The sequence below is a fragment of the Electrona antarctica genome, assembly GCF_951216825.1.
Source record: "Electrona antarctica genome assembly, chromosome: 21".
Taxonomy (NCBI): Eukaryota; Metazoa; Chordata; class Actinopteri; order Myctophiformes; family Myctophidae; genus Electrona; species Electrona antarctica.
The window spans coordinates 3,487,313-3,510,008 of record NC_136802.1 but is presented as its reverse complement, the minus strand read 5'-3'; the positions used below and the strand labels follow the sequence as shown (position 1 = coordinate 3,510,008).

At 45.1% G+C, this 22,696-nt stretch overlaps 1 protein-coding gene across 1 annotated transcript in view; it reads right to left on the bottom strand.

Annotated features, from left to right (window-relative positions):
- The window catches only part of LOC306913724 (prostacyclin synthase-like), a 32,712-nt gene extending 11,239 nt beyond the window's left edge, over positions 1–21,473 (bottom strand). The window contains exons 1-7 of the mRNA XM_079490537.1: positions 21,356–21,473; positions 19,032–19,155; positions 15,560–15,735; positions 14,701–14,847; positions 11,192–11,304; positions 10,594–11,090; positions 105–395 (exon numbers count right to left, since the gene is read on the bottom strand). Coding sequence (XP_079346663.1) covers positions 105–395; positions 10,594–11,090; positions 11,192–11,304; positions 14,701–14,847; positions 15,560–15,735; positions 19,032–19,155; positions 21,356–21,429 — 1,422 coding nt within the window. The 5' untranslated portion in view covers positions 21,430–21,473. The remainder of the gene's footprint in view (positions 1–104; positions 396–10,593; positions 11,091–11,191; positions 11,305–14,700; positions 14,848–15,559; positions 15,736–19,031; positions 19,156–21,355) is intronic.
- Between the last annotated feature and the right edge of the window lie 1,223 nt (positions 21,474–22,696).

Genomic DNA, 22,696 nt, shown 5'->3' with positions numbered 1-22,696 from the left:
GAGAGAGGAGAGGGAGGAGAGAGAGAGGAGAGGAGAGAGAGAGAGAGGTAGAGCTGCAGGTTGAGGTGAATAATTGAACAGAGAAGTCTTTCCTCACCGAGCACAGGTGTGCAGTGTGTGTCCAGCAGCGTGTAGAGAGGGGAGGTGGTGGTGGTGGTGGGGTGGTGTACGGGAGCACCCTGGAGGGTGGAGGGGGGTGGGTGGGGGGTGGTGGTGGGATGCTGTTTCGGCGCGCCCTGGAGGGTGGAGGGGGTGGTGGGGGTGGTGGTGGGATGCTGTTTCGGCGCGCCCTGCCCGGCCAGGATCTCTGTGATCTCCGCCTGCACCGCCCACATGGCCTCGGGCTTCGTTAGCAGGAAGCTGAGCAGCCAGAAGGCACAGGGCCCGGCGTTGCCCTGCATGTGGAAAAACACAAACACAGTTTGTCAGGAGGTTTACTTGGAGGATGAACAACACATGGACCCCTTGAGATGCAGCGTCTCGTTTTAGAGGCGTGGGTTGAATACATTTGAAGCGAGAAATACACCATGCAGTTTAAAGCACAAATGTATTCTATTTGGAACTTTCTTTTTATGTTGATACGTTTAGGTCAATGTATTAATGTATTTATTAAGTAGCTGTGTAATAATTCATAATTATTATTGCTCACCAAACAAATATTATCCCTTATGTCAAAGACACATTATCCACGCACGCGCGCGCACACACACACACACACACACACAATCGCACCCGTGTGAACTGAGCGGTGCAACTGTACTTGTATTGTGATAGTTAGTGTACTGTAGTCTGTACTGTACCATGGTGTTCTGTACTGTGAACTGTACTGTACTCCTACTCCAAACAGACAGACATAGGGACACACGGCCAGTCATTGGAGCGGTGTGCACCGCTAAAAAAAACACGATTTTCGCGACAGAGTGGATCTTTAAATGAAACACAGGAGCACCACCTCCTCCTCCTCCTCCTCCTCCACCTCCTCCTCCTCCACCTCCTCCTCCTCCTCATCCACATCCACCTCCTCCTCCTCCTCCTCCTCCTCCTCCTCCACCTCCTCCTCCACCACCTCCTCATCCTCCTCCTCCTCCTCCTCCTCCTCCACCTCCTCCTCCTCCTCCTCCTCCTCCACTGAAGTAAAAGTGACCAAGAGGAAGATCTCGGGCAGGAGATGGACTGAAGGTTTTGACATGATGTAATAATGTCATGTGTTATTTAGAAAGGTGACAACAACCCCCTCTGGTTCCGCAGGGGCTCCTGTCTGGACGGGAGTGATGTTGAGAGGCCCCCCTCTGAGACGCCTCTCTGACAGGCTGGCAGAGAGGCGTCTCAGAGGAGGCTCTTTAGCCAGCCCAGCCTGTCACACTGTAGATTTAGGGCTCCATTTTCGTCACCGCTGAACCCTTTATCCCTAAACTTCTTTGCCTTTTTTTGTTTTACTATTTTGCAAAACATTTTTGAATAGTTCAAATGGCCAGTCTACAAGCTCACAACGTGTCCATGTAGATTGGCTAGTTGAACTATTCAAAAATGTTTTTCAAAATAGTAAAAAAAAGGCAAAGAAGTTCAGGGATAAGGGGTTTAGCGGTGACGAAAATGGAGCCCTTAGTCTAAAACTAGACTAACACTGAGACATTCCAGGTGACTAAAATGTGACCACTCAAGAGACAATAATAGCAAAAATCTAAATTTGCTGTCAAAAACAACACTATACCTCGTTCAACATTCCCTGCAGTGACAAAATAATCTGGGCTTTTCTCCCCTTCCCTCCCCTTCCCTCCCCCGCCCGAACACGACCAATTGTGTTCGGAACTTCCTATATCTACGCTTGACAAAGCTCGTTTGATTCAAAACCCCTATAGACTCCCCATGGTTGAATATCCCATTCTGAACGGGAACCCCTTTTGGTGTTTTTAAGCATTTTGTTATACTTTAGCTTTTGAAAAAAATAGCAGATCTACAAGCTTGTAGGTCTGCTATTTTTGAAAATGTCTTGAAAATGAGGTGGAAATCTTTGAATATATATTCTTTCAGAGCGAACGTTTTAAGTCAAATCTTTGCTTCTAGGGGTCCCTGGAACTACATATTTTCAGATGGGGGTCGGCGGCCAATTACATATATTTTTGAGGGTCCTTGACATGAAAATGTTTGACAGCCACTGACATAGAAACATGGGTTTTTGAGAAGACTGTCAGAATTTAGAAGGCATTTGTAGAATCTTGTGTCAGGTCTAAATGTGACTAAAACTAAATGAAAACCACTCAAGAGACAATAATCTAAATTTGCTGTCAAAAACAACACTATACCTCGTTCAACATTCCCTGCAGTGACAAAATAATCTGGGCTTTTCTCCCCTTCCCTCCCCTTCCCTCCCCCGCCCGAACACGACCAATTGTGTTCGGAACTTCCTATATCTACGCTTGACAAAGCTCGTTTGATTCAAAACCCCTATAGACTCACCATGGTTGAATATCCCATTCTGAACGGGAACCCCTTTTGGTGTTTTTAAGCATTTTGTTATACTTTAGCTTTTGAAAAAAATAGCAGATCTACAAGCTTGTAGGTCTGCTATTTTTGAAAATGTCTTGAAAATGAGGTGGAAATCTTTGAATATATATTCTTTCAGAGCGAACGTTTTAAGTCAAATCTTTGCTTCTAGGGGTCCCTGGAACTACATATTTTCAGATGGGGGTCGGCGGCCAATTACATATATTTTTGAGGGTCCTTGACATGAAAATGTTTGACAGCCACTGACATAGAAACATGTTTTTTTTCAGAAAATTTAGAAGGCATTTGTAGAATCTTGTGTCAGGTCTAAATGTGATATTACATATAGGTCATGCTGCCACGGCCTGATCATTTGTTTCTCCTCGCTACTGGTGACGTCCGCGGCCTAATCCCTCTATCTCTACCCCCCCCCCCCCCCCCTCTTTACAGCACTGGGGTTCGGGGCTCGTCCCGGGCGCTGGGAGGGACCATGTGATCCCATCTCCCAGCAGACGGCATTAAGAGCAAAACAATCCTGCTGAAGGACAGAAAGGACTCGCCGTCCTTTTAAAAGGAGAGGGAAAAACAACCAAAAAAAGGTTTTCTAGGCCTGCCCTTTTTTTCTTCTAATTTTCCCAACGCACGGCACGGCCTCGTTCGGCGGTGCCTCGCGAGGCTCAAGGACCACCAGAGATGGTGCGCCTCCGTCACGGTCATGTTCACGGTCACAGAAAGCAAGCGCTCCCTAACGTAAGTAACGTGTCAGTAGTTTCACCTCCACGTTTCCTAGTATGTTTGATTATAACACACTGGCTCTTATAAAGCAGTGGTTCCCAAACCTTTTCATGCCAAGGACCCCAAACTGACACTAATTATCCCGTACATGTGTACACTCTCAGAGTTACAGACCCATAAGGGTCCATTTGGTTCCATGTGTACACTCTCAGAGTTACAGACCCATAAGGGTCCATTTGGTTCCATGTGTACACTCTCAGAGTTACAGACCCGTTAGGGTCCATTTGGTTCCATGTGTACACTCTCAGAGTTACAGACCCGTTAGGGTCCATTTGGTTCCATGTGTACACTCTCAGAGTTACAGACCCATTAGGGTCCATTTGGTTCCATGTGTACACTCTCAGAGTTACAGACCCATTAGGGTCCATTTGGTTCCATGTGTACACTCTCAGAGTTACAGACCCATTAGGGTCCATTTGGTTCCATGTGTACACTCTCAGAGTTACAGACCCATTAGGGTCCATTTGGTTCCATGTGTACACTCTCAGAGTTACAGACCCATTAGGGTCCATTTGGTTCCATTTGTACACTCTCAGAGTTACAGACCCATTAGGGTCCATTTGGTTCCATTTGTACACTCTCAGAGTTACAGACCCATTAGGGTCCATTTGGTTCCATGTGTACACTCTCAGAGTTACAGACCCATTAGGGTCCATTTGGTTCCATGTGTACACTCTCAGAGTTACAGACCCATTAGGGTCCATTTGGTTCCATTTGTACACTCTCAGAGTTACAGACCCATTAGGGTCCATTTGGTTCCATTTGTACACTCTCAGAGTTACAGACCCATTAGGGTCCATTTGGTTCCATGTGTACACTCTCAGAGTTACAGACCCATTAGGGTCCATTTGGTTCCATGTGTACACTCTCAGAGTTACAGACCCATTAGGGTCCATTTGGTTCCATGTGTACACTCTCAGAGTTACAGACCCATTAGGGTCCATTTGGTTCCATTTGTACACTCTCAGAGTTACAGACCCATTAGGGTCCATTTGGTTCCATTTGTACACTCTCAGAGTTACAGACCCATTAGGGTCCATTTGGTTCCATGTGTACACTCTCAGAGTTACAGACCCATTAGGGTCCATTTGGTTCCATGTGTACACTCTCAGAGTTACAGACCCATTAGGGTCCATTTGGTTCCATTTGTACACTCTCAGAGTTACAGACCCATTAGGGTCCATTTGGTTCCATTTGTACACTCTCAGAGTTACAGACCCATTAGGGTCCATTTGGTTCCATGTGTACACTCTCAGAGTTACAGACCCATTAGGGTCCATTTGGTTCCATGTGTACACTCTCAGAGTTACAGACCCATTAGGGTCCATTTGGTTCCATTTGTACACTCTCAGAGTTACAGACCCATTAGGGTCCATTTGGTTCCATGTGTACACTCTCAGAGTTACAGACCCATTAGGGTCCATTTGGTTCCATGTGTACACTCTCAGAGTTACAGACCCATTAGGGTCCATTTGGTTCCATGTGTACACTCTCAGAGTTACAGACCCATTAGGGTCCATTTGGTTCCATTTGTACACTCTCAGAGTTACAGACCCATTAGGGTCCATTTGGTTCCATTTGTACACTCTCTGAGTTACAGACCCATTAGGGTCCATTTGGTTCCATGTGTACACTCTCAGAGTTACAGACCCATAAGGGTCCATTTGGTTCCATTTGTACACTCTCAGAGTTACAGACCCATTAGGGTCCATTTGGTTCCATTTGTACACTCTCAGAGTTACAGACCCATTAGGGTCCATTTGGTTCCATTTGTACACTCTCAGAGTTACAGACCCATTAGGGTCCATTTGGTTCCATTTGTACACTCTCAGAGTTACAGACCCATTAGGGTCCATTTGGTTCCATTTGTACACTCTCAGAGTTACAGACCCATAAGGGTCCATTTGGTTCCATGTGTACACTCTCAGAGTTACAGACCCATTAGGGTCCATTTGGTTCCATTTGTACACTCTCAGAGTTACAGACCCATTAGGGTCCATTTGGTTCCATTTGTACACTCTCTGAGTTACAGACCCATTAGGGTCCATTTGGTTCCATGTGTACACTCTCAGAGTTACAGACCCATAAGGGTCCATTTGGTTCCATTTGTACACTCTCAGAGTTACAGACCCATTAGGGTCCATTTGGTTCCATTTGTACACTCTCAGAGTTACAGACCCATTAGGGTCCATTTGGTTCCATTTGTACACTCTCAGAGTTACAGACCCATTAGGGTCCATCTGGTTCCATGTGTACACTCTCAGAGTTACAGACCCATTAGGGTCCATCTGGTTCCATGTGTACACTCTCAGAGTTACAGACCCATTAGGGTCCATTTGGTTCCATGTGTACACTCTCAGAGTTACAGACCCATAAGGGTCCATTTGGTTCCATTTGTACACTCTCAGAGTTACAGACCCATTAGGGTCCATTTGGTTCCATTTGTACACTCTCAGAGTTACAGACCCATAAGGGTCCATTTGGTTCCATTTGTACACTCTCAGAGTTACAGACCCATAAGGGTCCATTTGGTTCCATTTGTACACTCTCAGAGTTACAGACCCATTAGGGTCCATTTGGTTCCATTTGTACACTCTCAGAGTTACAGACCCATTAGGGTCCATTTGGTTCCATGTGTACACTCTCAGAGTTACAGACCCATTAGGGTCCATTTGGTTCCATTTGTACACTCTCAGAGTTACAGACCCATTAGGGTCCATTTGGTTCCATGTGTACACTCTCAGAGTTACAGACCCATTAGGGTCCATTTGGTTCCATTTGTACACTCTCAGAGTTACAGACCCATTAGGGTCCATTTGGTTCCATTTGTACACTCAGAGTTACAGACCCATTAGGGTCCATTTGGTTCCATGTGTACTCTCTCAGAGTTACAGACCCATTAGGGTCCATTTGGTTCCATTTGTACACTCTCAGAGTTACAGACCCATTAGGGTCCATTTGGTTCCATTTGTACACTCTCAGAGTTACAGACCCATATAAGGGTCAGTTGTTTTACCTTAGGCCACTGGTTCTCAAAGTGGGGTCCCGGGACCCCCAGGGGTCCTTGAGGGAGTTCCAGGGTGTCCCCAGCTACTGGGGGTCCTTGAGGGAGTTCCAGGGTGTCCCCAGCTACTGGGGGTCCTTGAGGGAGTTCCAGGGTGTCCCCAGCTACTGGGGGTCCTTGAAATTAAACGGGTTGAGAATCACTGCTAGAGCCGTACAAATCTTCTCTTATAAGGGGGAGGTGTCCAAAGGCGTCCTGTGGCACTGAGTGAGTTCTCTCTAAGTGAGCATTACGGTGTGTGACTCTGGAAGCATTACGGTGTGACTCTGGGAGCATTACGGTGTGACTCTGGAAGCATTACGGTGTGACTCTGGGAGCATTACGGTGTGACTCTGGGAGCATTACGGTGTGTGACTACGGTGTGTGACTCTGGGAGCATTACGGTGTGTGACTCTGGGAGCATTACGGTGTGTGACTCTGGGAGCATTACGGTGTGACTCTGGGAGCATTACGGTGTGTGACTCTGGGAGCATTACGGTGTGACTCTGGGAGCATTACGGTGTGACTCTAGGAGCATTACGGTGTGACTCTGGGAGCATTACGGTGTGACTCTGGGAGCATTACGGTGTGTGACTCTGGGAGCATTACGGTGTGACTCTGGGAGCATTACGGTGTGACTCTGGGAGCATTACGGTGTGTGACTCTGGGAGCATTACTGTGTGTGACTCTAGGAGCATTACTGTGTGTGACTCTGGGAGCATTACGGTGTGTGACTCTGGGAGCATTACTGTGTGTGACTCTGGGAGCATTACTGTGTGTGACTCTGGGAGCATTACGGTGTGTGACTCTGGGAGCATTACGGTGTGACTCTGGGAGCATTACGGTGTGACTCTGGGAGCATTACGGTGTGACTCTGGGAGCATTACTGTGTGTGACTCTGGGAGCATTACTGTGTGTGACTCTGGGAGCATTACTGTGTGTGACTCTGGGAGCATTACGGTGTGACTCTGGGAGCATTACGGTGTGTGACTACGGTGTGTGACTCTGGGAGCATTACGGTGTGACTCTGGGAGCATTACGGTGTGACTCTGGGAGTATTACGGTGTGACTCTGGGAGCATTACGGTGTGAATCTGGGAGCATTACGGTGTGACTCTGGGAGCATTACGGTGTGACTCTGGGAGCATTACGGTGTGACTCTGGGAGCATTACGGTGTGAATCTGGGAGCATTACGGTGTGACTCTGGGAGCATTACGGTGTGACTCTGGGAGCATTACGGTGTGTGACTCTGGGAGCATTACGGTGTGTGACTCTGGGAGCATTACGGTGTGTGACTCTGGGAGCATTACGGTGTGACTCTGGGAGCATTACGGTGTGTGACTCTGGGAGCATTACGGTGTGACTCTGGGAGCATTACGGTGTGACTCTGGGAGCATTACGGTGTGACTCTGGGAGCATTACGGTGTGTGACTCTGGGAGCATTACGGTGTGACTCTGGGAGCATTAGGGTGTGACTCTGGGAGCATTACTGTGTGTGACTCTAGGAGCATTACTGTGTGTGACTCTGGGAGCATTACTGTGTGTGACTCTGGGAGCATTACTGTGTGTGACTCTAGGAGCATTACTGTGTGTGACTCTGGGAGCATTACGCTGTGTGACTCTGGGAGCATTACGGTGTGACTCTGGGAGCATTACTGTGTGTGACTCTGGGAGCATTACTGTGTGTGACTCTGGGAGCATTACTGTGTGTGACTCTGGGAGCATTACGGTGTGACTCTGGGAGCATTACGGTGTGTGACTCTGGGAGCATTACTGTGTGTGACTCTGGGAGCATTACGGTGTGACTCTGGGAGCATTACGGTGTGACTCTGGGAGCATTACTGTGTGTGACTCTGGGAGCATTACTGTGTGTGACTCTGGGAGCATTACTGTGTGTGACTCTGGGAGCATTACTGTGTGTGACTCTGGGAGCATTACTGTGTGTGACTCTGGGAGCATTACGGTGTGACTCTGGGAGCATTACGGTGTGACTCTGGGAGCATTACGGTGTGACTCTGGGAGCATTACGGTGTGACTCTGGGAGCATTACGGTGTGTGACGACGGTGTGTGACTCTGGGAGCATTACGGTGTGACTCTGGGAGCATTACGCTGTGTGAATCTGGGAGCATTACGCTGTGACTCTGGGAGCATTACGGTGTGACTCTGGGAGCATTACGGTGTGTGACTCTGGGAGCATTACGCTGTGACTCTGGGAGCATTACGCTGTGTGACTCTGGGAGCATTACGCTGTGTGACTCTGGGAGCATTACGCTGTGTGACTCTGGGAGCATTACGCTGTGTGACTCTGGGAGCATTACTGTGTGACTCTGGGAGCATTACGGTGTGACTCTGGGAGCATTACGGTGTGACTCTGGGAGCATTACGGTGTGACTCTGGGAGCATTACGGTGTGAATCTGGGAGCATTACGGTGTGACTCTGGGAGCATTACGGTGTGACTCTGGGAGCATTACGGTGTGTGACTCTGGGAGCATTACGGTGTGTGACTCTGGGAGCATTACGGTGTGTGACTCTGGGAGCATTACGGTGTGACTCTGGGAGCATTACGGTGTGTGACTCTGGGAGCATTACGGTGTGACTCTGGGAGCATTACGGTGTGACTCTGGGAGCATTACGGTGTGTGACTCTGGGAGCATTACGGTGTGTGCATGGAGTTGGACCTCAGTCTTTATCTGTTCCCATTCTACAAATGTCTTCTAATCTAAACTACTGAAGTAGTCGGGTCAAGTCACACGAAAATACAAGTAAAAGGCCTGTATTCATAATTCTACTTGTGCAAAAGTACAAAGGTTTATATAGAAGTGTATTTTTGTACGTCTCTAAATGTTTTGATGAATTGAACAAGGTGGACCCTCTTGTAAACAAGTGTAATGCTTAATTGGGTCGTCCACTCACAGTTAACAGCCTTTGTATTGAGTTTGTGCTTGAAATGTACTGTAATTCTGCAAACTGTTAATAAATATTTCAATCAATCAATCAAGGTATGGCATCCAGAAAGTAGGCTAGGCTGCTCAAACTACAACATTTGACTAACTTGTGAGCTTGTATTATTTGTATTTTTGAATAGACAAAGTATAAGCCAGAGCTTAAGTGGTTAACCTACGTTTTGTAATAATAATCTAAATCTGCAAACTAAAAAGTAAAGTTTTCAAATCCTAATTGTAGTGGAGTACAAAACTATAGGCTACGTACTGTGCCTCTGAGACGTGGATTTACTGGAGTATACATTCTTTACTCAAGTAAAGTGAAAGTACCTCAAAATTGTATTTAAGTACAGTACTAAGTACTTGAATACATTTAAATTAGTTATTGGTGTCTGTACGGCAGACAAAATCAGAGACGGCACGCTAGCTCCCCCACCTGACAGCATCGTGCAATGACAACTTCATGGTCAGGATGTGTGTGCAGAGTGACTGCAGACTCATTAGACTGTGGGAGTGTTCTTATTCTTAAGCCTATTGTTGTCTAGTCTCAGATAGATTATAGTTAAACTACCATAGCAACTTAGTTTAGAGATTACATATAAATATACAGTATATGGATGGATGTATATGACTCACTAGCAGGGATATTAAGAAGGATTGAGTGTTAAGTCGTGTGAGAAGATTGTCTGGCGATTGCTGTTTTCCAGGAGAGTGAGTTATACACATTCTCGTGTTGATTCACTGATTCATTTGTTTTTACAAGTGGATATAAATGAGGCGAAACCAAAACCTGTCACACGCCCAACTGAAGATGAACCTGACCAGGCCTGACTGAATCCAACTGAAGATGAACCTGACCAGGCCTGACCAGGCCTGACTGAATCCTATGTTGCTATTTTATCATTAGTGCTCAAACCTTTTCATGTCAAAGACCCCCAAGAGACATATGGACCACCAGCTCAAAGTATTTTGTCCCAGGGACCCCCAGAAGTAATGATTTCAGTAAAAAAAGAAAAAAAGAAAAAAAAAAGAAACCTAGAAACATGACTTAGGCAACAGGTTTTTCAAGATGAGTTGTACTATAGTCTACAGTACCTGGGTGGTCCACACACAGCTGTAGTAATTAGATGAGTTGTACTATAGTCTACAGTACCTGGGTGGTCCACACACAGCTGTAGTAATTAGATGAGTTGTACTATAGTCTACAGTACCTGGGTGGTCCACACACAGCTGTAGTGATTAGATGAGTTGTACTATAGTCTACAGTACCTGGGTGGTCCACACACAGCTGTAGTAATTAGATGAGTTGTACTATAGTCTACAGTACCTGGGTGGTCCACAGCTGCAGCAGTAAGGCCCGTCTCTGCATCTCCAGGTCCACCTTCTCCTCCTGTAAGTACTGCTGATAGCTCTGCTGCCAGGAGCCTGAGGTGGGCTCTGAGGGACCCCCGGGGCCCCCGGGACCCTCGCCTCTCTCTGAGGGACCCCCGGGACCCCCGCTTCTCTCTGAGGGCCCCCCGGGGCCCCCGCTTCTCTCTGAGGGCCCCCCGGGGCCCCCGCTTCTGTCTGAGGGCCCCCCGGGACCCCCGCTTCTCTCTGAGGGCCCCCCGGGGCCCCCGCTTCCGGGGCCCCCGCTTCTCTCTGAGGGCCCCCCGGGGCCCCCGCCTCTGTCTGAGGGACCCCCGGGACCCCCGCCTCTCTCTGAGGGCCCCCCGGGGCCCCCGTTTCTCTCTGAGGGACCCCCGGGACCCCCGCTTCTCAGCCAGGCTGGGGACAGCAGCTCCCACAGGTGCTCTCGAGACGAGCTGGCCATCTTCTTTTCCTCTGTCAAGAGATTCAACATGAATAATAATATTAGTACAGCAAGGCTGTCTGTCTGTCTGTCTGTCTGTCTGTCTGTCTGTCTGTCTGTCTGTCTGTCTTACCCGTCCTGAGTGTGCCGCGCGCCATTTTTGAGAGCAGGGCGTCGAACTTGCGGAACTCTTTGTACACATCGGTAGCATTGTTGCTCCTCTCGAACAGCGTGAGGTACCCAGCCCTGTAATATAAGGAAAGAACAAAACAAAAAAACAATTTACAATCACAATTTAGGCATTTACTCTTAATCCAGAGCGATTTACAGTAAGAAGAAAAAGAAACGAATTGACAAACTACAGTAAAGAAGGAGACACATCTAGTGTCCAATCTGGTCTGCTTCAAACTACAGTAAAGAAGGAGACACATCTAGTGTCCAATCTGGTCTGCTTCAAACTACAGTAAAGAAGGAGACACATCTAGTGTCCAATCTGGTCTGCTTCAAACTACAGTAAAGAAGGAGACACATCTAGTGTCCAATCTGGTCTGCTTCAAACTACAGTAAAGAAGGAGACACATCTAGTGTCCAATCTGGTCTGCTTCAAACTACAGTAAAGAAGGAGACACATCTAGTGTCCAATCTGGTCTGCTTCAAACTACAGTAAAGAAGGAGACACATCTAGTGTCCAATCTGGTCTGCTTCAAACTACAGTAAAGAAGGAGACACATCTAGTGTCCAATCTGGTCTGCTTCAAACTACAGTAAAGAAGGAGACACATCTAGTGTCCAATCTGGTCTGCTTCAAACTACAGTAAAGAAGGAGACACATCTAGTGTCCAATCTGGTCTGCTTCAAACTACAGTAAAGAAGGAGACACATCTAGTGTCCAATCTGGTCTGCTTCAAACTACAGTAAAGAAGGAGACACATCTAGTGTCCAATCTGGTCTGCTTCAAACTACAGTAAAGAAGGAGACACATCTAGTGTCCAATCTGGTCTGCTTCAAACTACAGTAAAGAAGGAGACACATCTAGTGTCCAATCTGGTCTGCTTCAAACTACAGTAAAGAAGGAGACACATCTAGTGTCCAATCTGGTCTGCTTCAAACTACAGTAAAGAAGGAGACACATCTAGTGTCCAATCTGGTCTGCTTCAAACTACAGTAAAGAAGGAGACACATCTAGTGTCCAATCTGGTCTGCTTCAAACTACAGTAAAGAAGGAGACACATCTAGTGTCCAATCTGGTCTGCTTCAAATAACTGTATTGACAACCAGTACCACACCAGGGGTCAAACTGTATCAATGGAAGAGTAGGGAGGCCCGCACCGACCATTAGTCTAGTGAACAGAGTTAAAATAATGCTTTAGAACACTAGGCCCTAGAGCACTAGGCCCTAGAACACTAGGCCCTAGAGCACTAGGCCCTAGAACACTAGGGGCAGGGGTTTTCAATCTTTTTATACCAAGTACCACCACTGAAAATATCTCTGTCTCCATTAAGTACCACCATAATAACTGATGTTAAAATACAGCAGTGTAGACCTGCCCTTTGTGTTTTATTCCTATAATAACTGATGTTAAAATACAGCAGTGTAGACCTGCCCTTTGTGTTTTATTCCTATAATAACTGATGTTAAAATACAGCAGCGTAGACCTGCCGTTTGTGTTCCATTCCTATAATAACTGATGTTAAAATACAGCAGTGTAGACCTGCCACATGCTATCCAGCTATTCATTAACACAGGAGGAAAATGTAATTTATTCTATGAATTGTTTTGTTTTTGTTCCATTCCTAAGACAATTCTGCTGCTGCTCTGACGAAACTCTGTCTAGTCAGCACGATAATATTTCTATAATGTGATTAATCCGTTCTCAAATCTTCTATTAACGGCTAGGTGTGATGTCACCAACGGCTAGGTGTGATGTCATGCTCATTTCAGCACGGCTGGAGAGCCTGTTCTTGCTTGGTCAGAAGAACTACCTGTAAGTAATAATATAAATATTTCATTCCACTTTTGTGTTTTTTCTTCTTTTTTGGGTGACTCCTCTGCGTACCACCAGAGGGGGCTCAAGTTCCACTAGTGGTCCTAGTACCAGAGGTTGGGAACCTCTGTTCTGGGGCCTAGAACACTAAACACAGGTGATTTTCACCCGGACAATTATATATTTGTAATTTTCATAATGTTGCAGCTATTATGGTCTGCTATGATGCTTACCTGCACAGCAGGCTGTAACAGAGGTGTTGTTAATGTTAACCGCTTCACCACTTTTCAACCTATAACATAGGTCCTCACTAATAATCATGATAAAATACCACAATTTGTTCTACTCAGTCTGTGTCTCACAGGAGGGATGTGGGCAGTTCAGAAACCCATCCACCAGGTGACATTTTTTTAAACAATATTATTTTACAAAAATTAATTAAGTTAATATTTGTATTATCGTGATGAGAATGATGGCTTCCATTTCGCATTGCAACTTTTCAGCACTAGAAAGCCTGCAGTTTCTATTAGCTTGGATTCCCCATCGATGGAAAAGAAAATGGTGCCATTTTATCAGGATTATTAGTGAGGACCTATTATATGAAGATAGGTTGACAAGTGGTGAAGTGGTCCTTTAATAATATTAAAATTAATACTAATACTAATAATATATACCTGAACAGCAGGCTGTAACAGAGGTGTTTAATACTACTAATAATAATAATATGTACCTGAACAGCAGGCTGTAACAGAGGTGTTTAATACTAATAATAATAATATGTACCTGAACAGCAGGCTGTAACAGAGGTGTTTAATACTACTAATAATAATAATATGTACCTGAACAGCAGGCTGTAACAGAGGTGTTTAATACTAATAATAATAATATGTACCTGAACAGCAGGCTGTAACAGAGGTGTTTAATACTAATAATAATAATATGTACCTGAACAGCAGGCTGTAACAGAGGTGTTTAATACTAATAATAATAATATATACCTGAACAGCAGGCTGTAACAGAGGTGTTTAATACTAATAATAATAATATATACCTGAACAGCAGGCTGTAACAGAGGTGTTTAATACTAATACTAATAATAATAATATGTACCTGAACAGCAGGCTGTAACAGAGGTGTTTAATACTAATAATAATAATATGTACCTGAACAGCAGGCTGTAACAGAGGTGTTTAATACTACTAATAATAATAATATGTACCTGAACAGCAGGCTGTAACAGAGGTGTTTAATACTAATAATAATAATATGTACCTGAACAGCAGGCTGTAACAGAGGTGTTTAATACTAATAATAATAATATGTACCTGAACAGCAGGCTGTAACAGAGGTGTTTAATACTAATAATAATAATATATACCTGAACAGCAGGCTGTAACAGAGGTGTTTAATACTAATAATAATAATATATACCTGAACAGCAGGCTGTAACAGAGGTGTTTAATACTAATACTAATAATAATAATATATACCTGAACAGCAGGCTGTAACAGAGGTGTTTAATACTAATACTAATAATAATAATATATACCTGAACAGCAGGCTGTAACAGAGGTGTTTAATACTAATACTAATAATATGTACCTGAACAGCAGGCTGTAACAGAGGTGTTTAACACTAATAATAATAATAATATATACCTGAACAGCAGGCTGTAACAGAGGCTGAACAGTCCCTCCTGTCTCCACTCTGAAGGCTCGCAGCCTTTCTGCTCGGCCAGCAGCAGCGCCTCCAGGTGGCTGCCCATGGAAGTGCTCAGTTTGGCTAAATTGACTCCATTGAAGTGTCTGAGGAACGAACAACACAGAGAGCTTAAGTTGTTAAAGCAGCTGTAACATGAATTTTAAAACAGTTTTTAATATTTAATATCATATTGTCTATGGCCCTCAAACTTATTTCTAATGGTTTGAGCCTCAATCACCACTCTGATATAACCAGTCCATGGCATTTCTTTTTTGCTTCTGAAGCTGTTTTAGCTGCAGTACCACAATGTCCTGAGGTGGTGGGGGAGCTGATATGCAACTTATTTAATATTTGAGTCGTTATAATACTGATCCTAGATAAACACAGGCTTGTTTCCATTCCATGCCAGCTTGGAAAATCGAGAGACATGGCCAAAGCATTTCCGTGGGTCCCCGCCAAAAACGTTGAGAACCCCTGCTATAGGCTATAGGCTACATGCCCGAAAAGTAAGGAGTCTATTGCTTAAATCACATGACTCCCCGCCTCATCCAGGCGCTCTCGGGCACGGGGTTAGGGGCGGGGCTATGTTAGGGTCATGTGACTCCCCGCCTCATCCAGGCGCTCTCGGGCACGGGGTTAGGGGCGGGGCTATGTTAGGGTCATGTGACTCCCCGCTTCATCCAGGCGCTCTCGGCCGCGGGGTTAGGGGCGGGGCTATGTTAGGGTCATGTGACTCACCGCCTCATCCAGGCGCTCTCGGCCGTGGGGTTAGGGGCGGGGTTAGGGCCGGGGCTATGTTAGGGTCATGTGACTCACCGCCTCATCCAGGCCGTCTCGGCCGCGGGGTCGACGCTGGGCAGCTGCAGGCCGAAGATGCGTTTCATCAGCCGGGCTCTGTTGACCGAGAAGTCCAATGAGACGCTGTCGTTTAGGACCTGGTCATAGGAGGCGGGGTCCAGGAGCACGGTGACGTACTGACCCGCAACACGCACCTGTAGAGTTAATAACATTTATAACATTACATAACGGTCGCATACTGACCAGCAACACGCACCTGTAGAGTTAATAACATTTATAACATTACATAACGGTCGCATACTGACCAGCAACACGCACCTGTAGAGTTAATAACATTTATAACATTACATAACGGTCACATACTGACCAGCAACACGCACCTGTAGAGTTAATAACATTTATAACATTACATAACGGTCACATACTGACCAGCAACACGCACCTGTAGAGTTAATAACATTTATAACATTACATAACGGTCACATACTGACCAGCAACACGCACCTGTAGAGTTAATAACATTTATAACATTACATAACGGTCACATACTGACCAGCAACACGCACCTGTAGAGTTAATAACATTTATAACATTACATAACGGTCACATACTGACCAGCAACACGCACCTGTAGGGTTAATAACATTTATAACATATATAACATAACAGTCACATACTGGCCAGCAATACGCACCTGTAGGGTTAATAACATTTATAACATATATAACATAACAGTCACATACTGGCCAGCAACACGCACCTGTAGGAATGATAACATTAATGCCTTCTAAATCATGACAGTCTTCTCCAAATCCTATATGGACGTTCACTGGGGGCACAGGTCTAATACAGGAATAATGTCATTTAGAACCATATATTTTTCAACAGTCACACTTCTTTATGCCTGTTGGTAGGGCGTAGGTGTGGTGTATGGTGTAGTAGACCATGCAGGCCCATTGAAAGGTGCTAATACTTTTCATTGGTTAAATCTTTATAAAACCTAAACACAGACTTAACCACTACAAGCTCACAAGTGAACTTGAAGATCAGCAAAACAAATTCAGCTTTTTTTTTGCTACTCTTGTGCGACACTGTAGGTGTTGGTGATGATGAAGTTCAAGTACGACATTACAAAAAAAAGATTAGTAAAACAGGGAAGTACTCTCGTGTGTGACTTAAAAGCAGCATTACCACAATGTTGAAACACTCGTAAAAGTTCCCTTTTCAAAATGTTACTGGTAATGGCGGTAAATGATGTCACACTTCTTAGAAGATATGGTTGCTGTCGGGAGGAGACCTCATAACCACATCCTCTCTCCTTCTCAGTCACAACACCAACGTTTTTTTTAAAATCACTTCACGGTCTCTCTCCCTCCTATACCTCTCTGACCTCATTGTGTTCTACGCCCCATCTAGAGCATTAAAGGACCTATAACATAAAATTCAACTTTTTCAATTTCTTTTGTGTTTTTGGGGCTCCCATATGTGTTTTCTATCCCCACAAGTAACCAATTTTGAACAATCAGACTTTCATATCATATGGGTGCTTTAATGGAAATTGCTCTCAGGAACAGCTCAACTGATTTTGGCCTCATCGTGATGTCATCAATGTCACCCTACTTGTATAATTCCTCCTCTTCTTCAGTCTTCAGTTACAAATTTGCATTTCCACTTTGTTTACAATGTCCACCATTGTTGATTTTCCAAGCTGGCATGGAATGGAAACAAGCCTGGTTGTATCTAGCATCAGTATTATAATGACTCAAATATTAAATAATCTGCATATCAGCACCCCCACCACCTCAGGACATTGCGGTACTGCAGCTAAAACTGCTTTCAAAGTCCAGAAAGAAATGACAAGGCCTGGTTATATCAGAGTGGTGATTGAGGCTCAAACCATTAGAAATAACTTTGAGGGACATAGACAATATGATATTAAATATTAAAAGCAGTTTTAAAATGCATGTTATTTGCGCTTTAAGGTCTGCGGACAAGCTGCTGCTGGTCGAGTTCACGACTAGTAAGAGGAGCAGGGGGGGGGAGCGGCTGCGGGCCCCAAGCTCTGGAACATGCTGCCCCTCCATATTAGATCTGCCGAGTCAATTGGGGCTTTTAAATCCCTCCTCAAAACTCATCTGTTCTCCCTCGCCTTCAACTGCATTTACCTGTATATTGATTTCCTGCTCTGTGCTATTGTATGCTCTGTTTTATATTTTATTGTCTCTTTTCATTGTTTTGTATTGCTATGCTCTACTGTCTTGTTTTACTCTGTTCAGCACTTTGGTCAGCTTTGGCTGTTGTAAATGTGCTATACAAATAAAGTTTGATTTGATTTGAACGTTGATGAGGCAGTATTGCATCGTTTAAAAATCATTTCCTTAAAAATGTATATGTTTCATTTCCTGAAAAATGAACATGTTGGAGTTATGAGGTTTCCTCCAGACAGCAAGGATATTTTATTGACCCAATGAACGGCGTCTTCTTTTCCAGCGTGCTAAACGTTCCATGACGTATGGCTGTATTAGTTTCCCATAGCTCGGAATCCCCTCGATGATGTCATCCTTAGGCAGATGTCCTAATCCTAACCTCGGCCCTGTTTTTGGCAGCAAATTAGTTTTAGTCATAGTCTCTGAATAGTTTTCATTAATTTTAGTCATAGTCTCTGAATAGTTTTCATTTAGTTTTAGTCATAGTCTCTGAATAGTTTTCATTTAGTTTTAGTCATAGTCTCTGAATAGTTTTCATTTCAGTCACATTTTAGTCACCTGGAATGTTTTAGTGTTAGTCTAGCTTTAGTCGACTAAATATCATAAGATTTTAGTCGACTAAATCTACAGTTGATTTGCTCCTATTTAAAATGTATGTTGGCGGTCCTTGATGCCATCGTAACGACTGTTTTCACACATGCTGAAAATAGCAGATCTACAAGCTCACAACTCGTCGCAGCACGATGCGTTGTGAGCTTGTAGATCTGCTATTTTCAGCATGAAACCAAGTGTAAAATGACTTCCTAACATTTTAGTCTAGTTTTTATTTGTTGACGCAATTGTCAGCATATTTAGTCTTAGTTTTAGTCATCATACAGTAGCTTGGTTTTCATTTAGTTTCCATTTAGTTTTCGTCAGTGAAAAAAGGTAGTCGACCAACATTTTTCGTCTTAGTTTTAGTCGACGACATCAACACTGCACCTCTGAGACACAGTGCAACCTTCCCTTAAAACGAGCAAATCACTGGCCTCCTTTAAAACAGACCTACAATGTCACCTGTCAGCAGGTCAGAGGGAGAGGAGGTGACTAATTACTGTTTTAGATTATTGCTCATGACTGTATGTGTGTGAGTGCATGGGACCAGAATGGAAACAAGACCGCAAGGTCTTTCTTCGGATTTGGACCAAAATGCCTGACTGTACATTGTGCTGTTTGCATTTTTCTTATTGTCTAATAAAATATTCAATCAATCAATCAATCAATCAAACAGTTTGAAAACCTACCGTGAATATGTCCCCATGCTTGTTCTTCATGCGTGTCAAGAACTTTGCAGCATCTTTTCCGAACTCCAGGGCGTGACCCAGCCAGGGAACCAGGCCTTTGTCTAGCGGAGGCTCATTTCTCTGCCTGTCGACAAGCACGCACATGTAGGCACGCACAATCGCACATGTAGGCACGCACAGGCACACACACAGGCACACACACACACACAGGCACACACACAGGCACACACACACACACACACACACACACAGGCACACACAGGCACGGAGCAGAAAATGTAAACAAAGCATCAATCGGTTACAAAAAGCTTTAGCTCGGCATTCATTCGTTCGTCCATCAGTGTGTGAAGTTAAACCGAGGAATTTTGGCTCAGGGCAGAAAAGGTGTTCCATTGTGTGAAAGAAAAGAATATGACTTCTTCCTTCAGGCAGCTGTTCTTTGGGGGGTTGGTTGAGGTAACGAATGACAGCCGCTGCAGTTCAAAGAACCTGTTGTTAAGCCCTCTGGTCCTGTGTGGTTCTGGGGAGGTTTGTTCTGTCCTGCTGGGTCTATAGAACCTGTTGTTAAGCCCTCTGATCCTCTGTGGTTCTGGGGAGGTTCGTTCTGTCCTGCTGGGTCTATAGAACCTGTTGTTAAGCCCTGTGATCCTCTGTGGTTCTGGGGAGGTTCGTTCTGTCCTGCTGGGTCTATAGAACCTGTTGTTAAGCCCTCTGATCCTGTGTGGTTCTGGGGAGGTTCATTCTGTGCTGCTGGGTCTATAGAACCTGTTGTTAAGCCCTGTGATCCTCTGTGGTTCTGGGGAGGTTCATTCTGTGCTGCTGGGTCTATAGAACCTGTTGTTAAGCCCTCTCCTGTGTGGTTCTGGGGAGGTTCGTTCTGTCCTGCTGGGTCTATAGAACCTGTTGTTAAGCCCTCTCCTGTGTGGTTCTGGGGAGGTTCATTCTGTGCTGCTGGGTCTATAGAACCTGTTGTTAAGCCCTCTCCTGTGTGGTTCTGGGGAGGTTCATTCTGTGCTGCTGGGTCTATAGAACCTGTTGTTAAGCCCTCTCCTGTGTGGTTCTGGGGAGGTTCGTTCTGTCCTGCTGGGTCTATAGCGTAGTTTATATATTTTAGCAGTGGTTCTCAAACTTTTATTTGGCTTTTATTTCAAGGACCCCCAACACCGAGAGTGTGCAAATTTGTGTACACTCATAATTACAGACCCTGAGAGTAAGGGTCCATTTGGTCCCAGTTGTATACACTCATAGATGCATGTGTAAGGGTCCATTTGGTCCCAGTTGTATACACTCATAGATGCATGTGTAAGGGTCCATTTGGTCCCAGTTGTATACACTCATAGATGCATGTGTAAGGGTCCATTTGGTCCCAGTTGTATACACTCAGAGATGCATGTGTAAGGGTCCATTTGGTCCCATTTGTACACACATAGATGCATGTGTAAGGGTCCATTTGGTCCCAGTTGTATACACTCAGAGATGCATGTGTAAGGGTCCATTTGGTCCCATTTGTACACACATAGATGCATGTGTAAGGGTCCATTTGGTCCCAGTTGTATACACTCAGAGATGCATGTGTAAGGGTCCATTTGGTCCCAGTTGTATACACTCAGAGATGCATGTGTAAGGGTCCATTTGGTCCCAGTTGTATACACTCAGAGATGCATGTGTAAGGGTCCATTTGGTCCCAGTTGTATACACTCAGAGATGCATGTGTAAGGGTCCATTTGGTCCCATTTGTACACACAGAGATGCATGTGTAAGGGTCCATTTGGTCCCATTTGTACACACAGAGATGCATGTGTAAGGGTCCATTTGGTCCCAGTTGTATACACTCAGAGATGCATGTGTAAGGCCCAAGGGTCCATTCGGAATCTCGCCAAGGAACCGTTGCTACAGCACTCTTTGACAAAGCTTTGAAGTTTAAAGGCACACAATTATTTTTACCCTATAATTATGAGTCAAAGAACCACTTTAGTGCTTTTTAGCACCATTCCATGCCTGGTGTGTAGAGCTATACAAAAACTGTCATTCTGCTTTGATTTCCATTGTACTACATGCATCTCACATTATTGCATTCACAGCACTTGCTATTAATTAAAAAGCACTGCATGGATTTGATCTATTAAAAGTAGGTGTTTGTTTATATTACAAGTACATCACAGTTTAGTGTCAAATATGGATATTTTTGTTGTTGTTGTTTTTTTACAACTGTCCCATAAAACATTGTATCAGATCATTCATGAATCATTTGAATAATGGTTATTATTATTACTTCAAGTACACTACAGTAATCAACGTAATTCACGTGATAATGAAGGTCTTACCTCGAACGGGACGAGTAAAATAACAAAACGAGGGCAAGGAGTCCATTGATCAGCAGAAATATAGTCCATAGCATGTTCCTGTCAAAACTCTCTCTCTCTCTCCTAGCGACTACCAACTGCTTATGCACTACACGGTACACACACACACACACACACACACACACACGCACACGCACACACGCACACACTGCAGGGTGACAGAACAACACGTTTCACTGAACAAGTTGTGAAAGAATGAAAGGCGTGGGAGGGAAGGAAGGAAGGAAGGAAGGAAGGAAGGAAGGAAGGAAGGTGTGTCAGAGCACGGTGACAGCTTTGTCATCTAGATGAGTATCATGTAGAACAGCAGGCTGACAGCCAGGATGCCACCGCCAGGGCTCCACCGGACGCGTTGCGTCTCCGTCGCGTGCGTCAAAAAACGCACCGGTTCAATTTTAATGCACGCGTCGCGTCTCCGTCAACGCAACGCAACGCGGGCAGTGGAGCCACCCTTCATTGATTCAAAAGGGAACATTCCCTGACGGTGACGGAGACGCGACGCTGACGCGCCCGGTGGAGCCCGGCCACTATAGTAAAGTCGTGCCCCCCCCCCTGGCACTTCACTCTCTCCTTAGTACAATATGAGGACTCAGTTTCCACCAAAACACTGACATACCCCCCCCCCCCACACACACACACACACACTCCCCCCCACCCCACTCCCCATCCCACTCCCCCTACCCCCACCCCCCACTCACCCCCCTTCCGCCTGGCACTTCACTCTCTCCTTAGTACAATATGAGGACTCAGTTTCCACCAAAACACTGACATACCCCCCCCCCCCCACACACACACACACACAATTCAATTCAATTTCAATTCAAAGGGCTTTATTGGCATGAGAAAACATACGTTTACATTGCCAAAGCAGAAAGCACAATACAACAATACAGCAATACAATCAAAACAAAAAATATGTACATTTGAACGTCAGAATCTTCAATAGATCAATTTCTATATTGTACCAAGATCACTGGATGCAGGTATAGTGCAGGAATATACACACACACACACTCCCCCCCACCCCACTCCCCCCCCCCCCTCCCCCCATCCCACTCCCCCCCCTTCCGCCTGGCACTTCACTCTCTCCTTAGTACAATATGAGGACTCAGTTTCCACCAAAACAATGACATACCCCCCCCCCCCCACACACACACACACACTCCCCCCCACCCCACTCCCCCCCCCCCTCCCCATGTTTTATATCTCATAATGTATGATGTAGTTAATGATGGCTACATGATCATACTGTAGCTTCATTGTTCACTTGGTTTACTGCTGCTTTATCCCATTCTGGGCGGG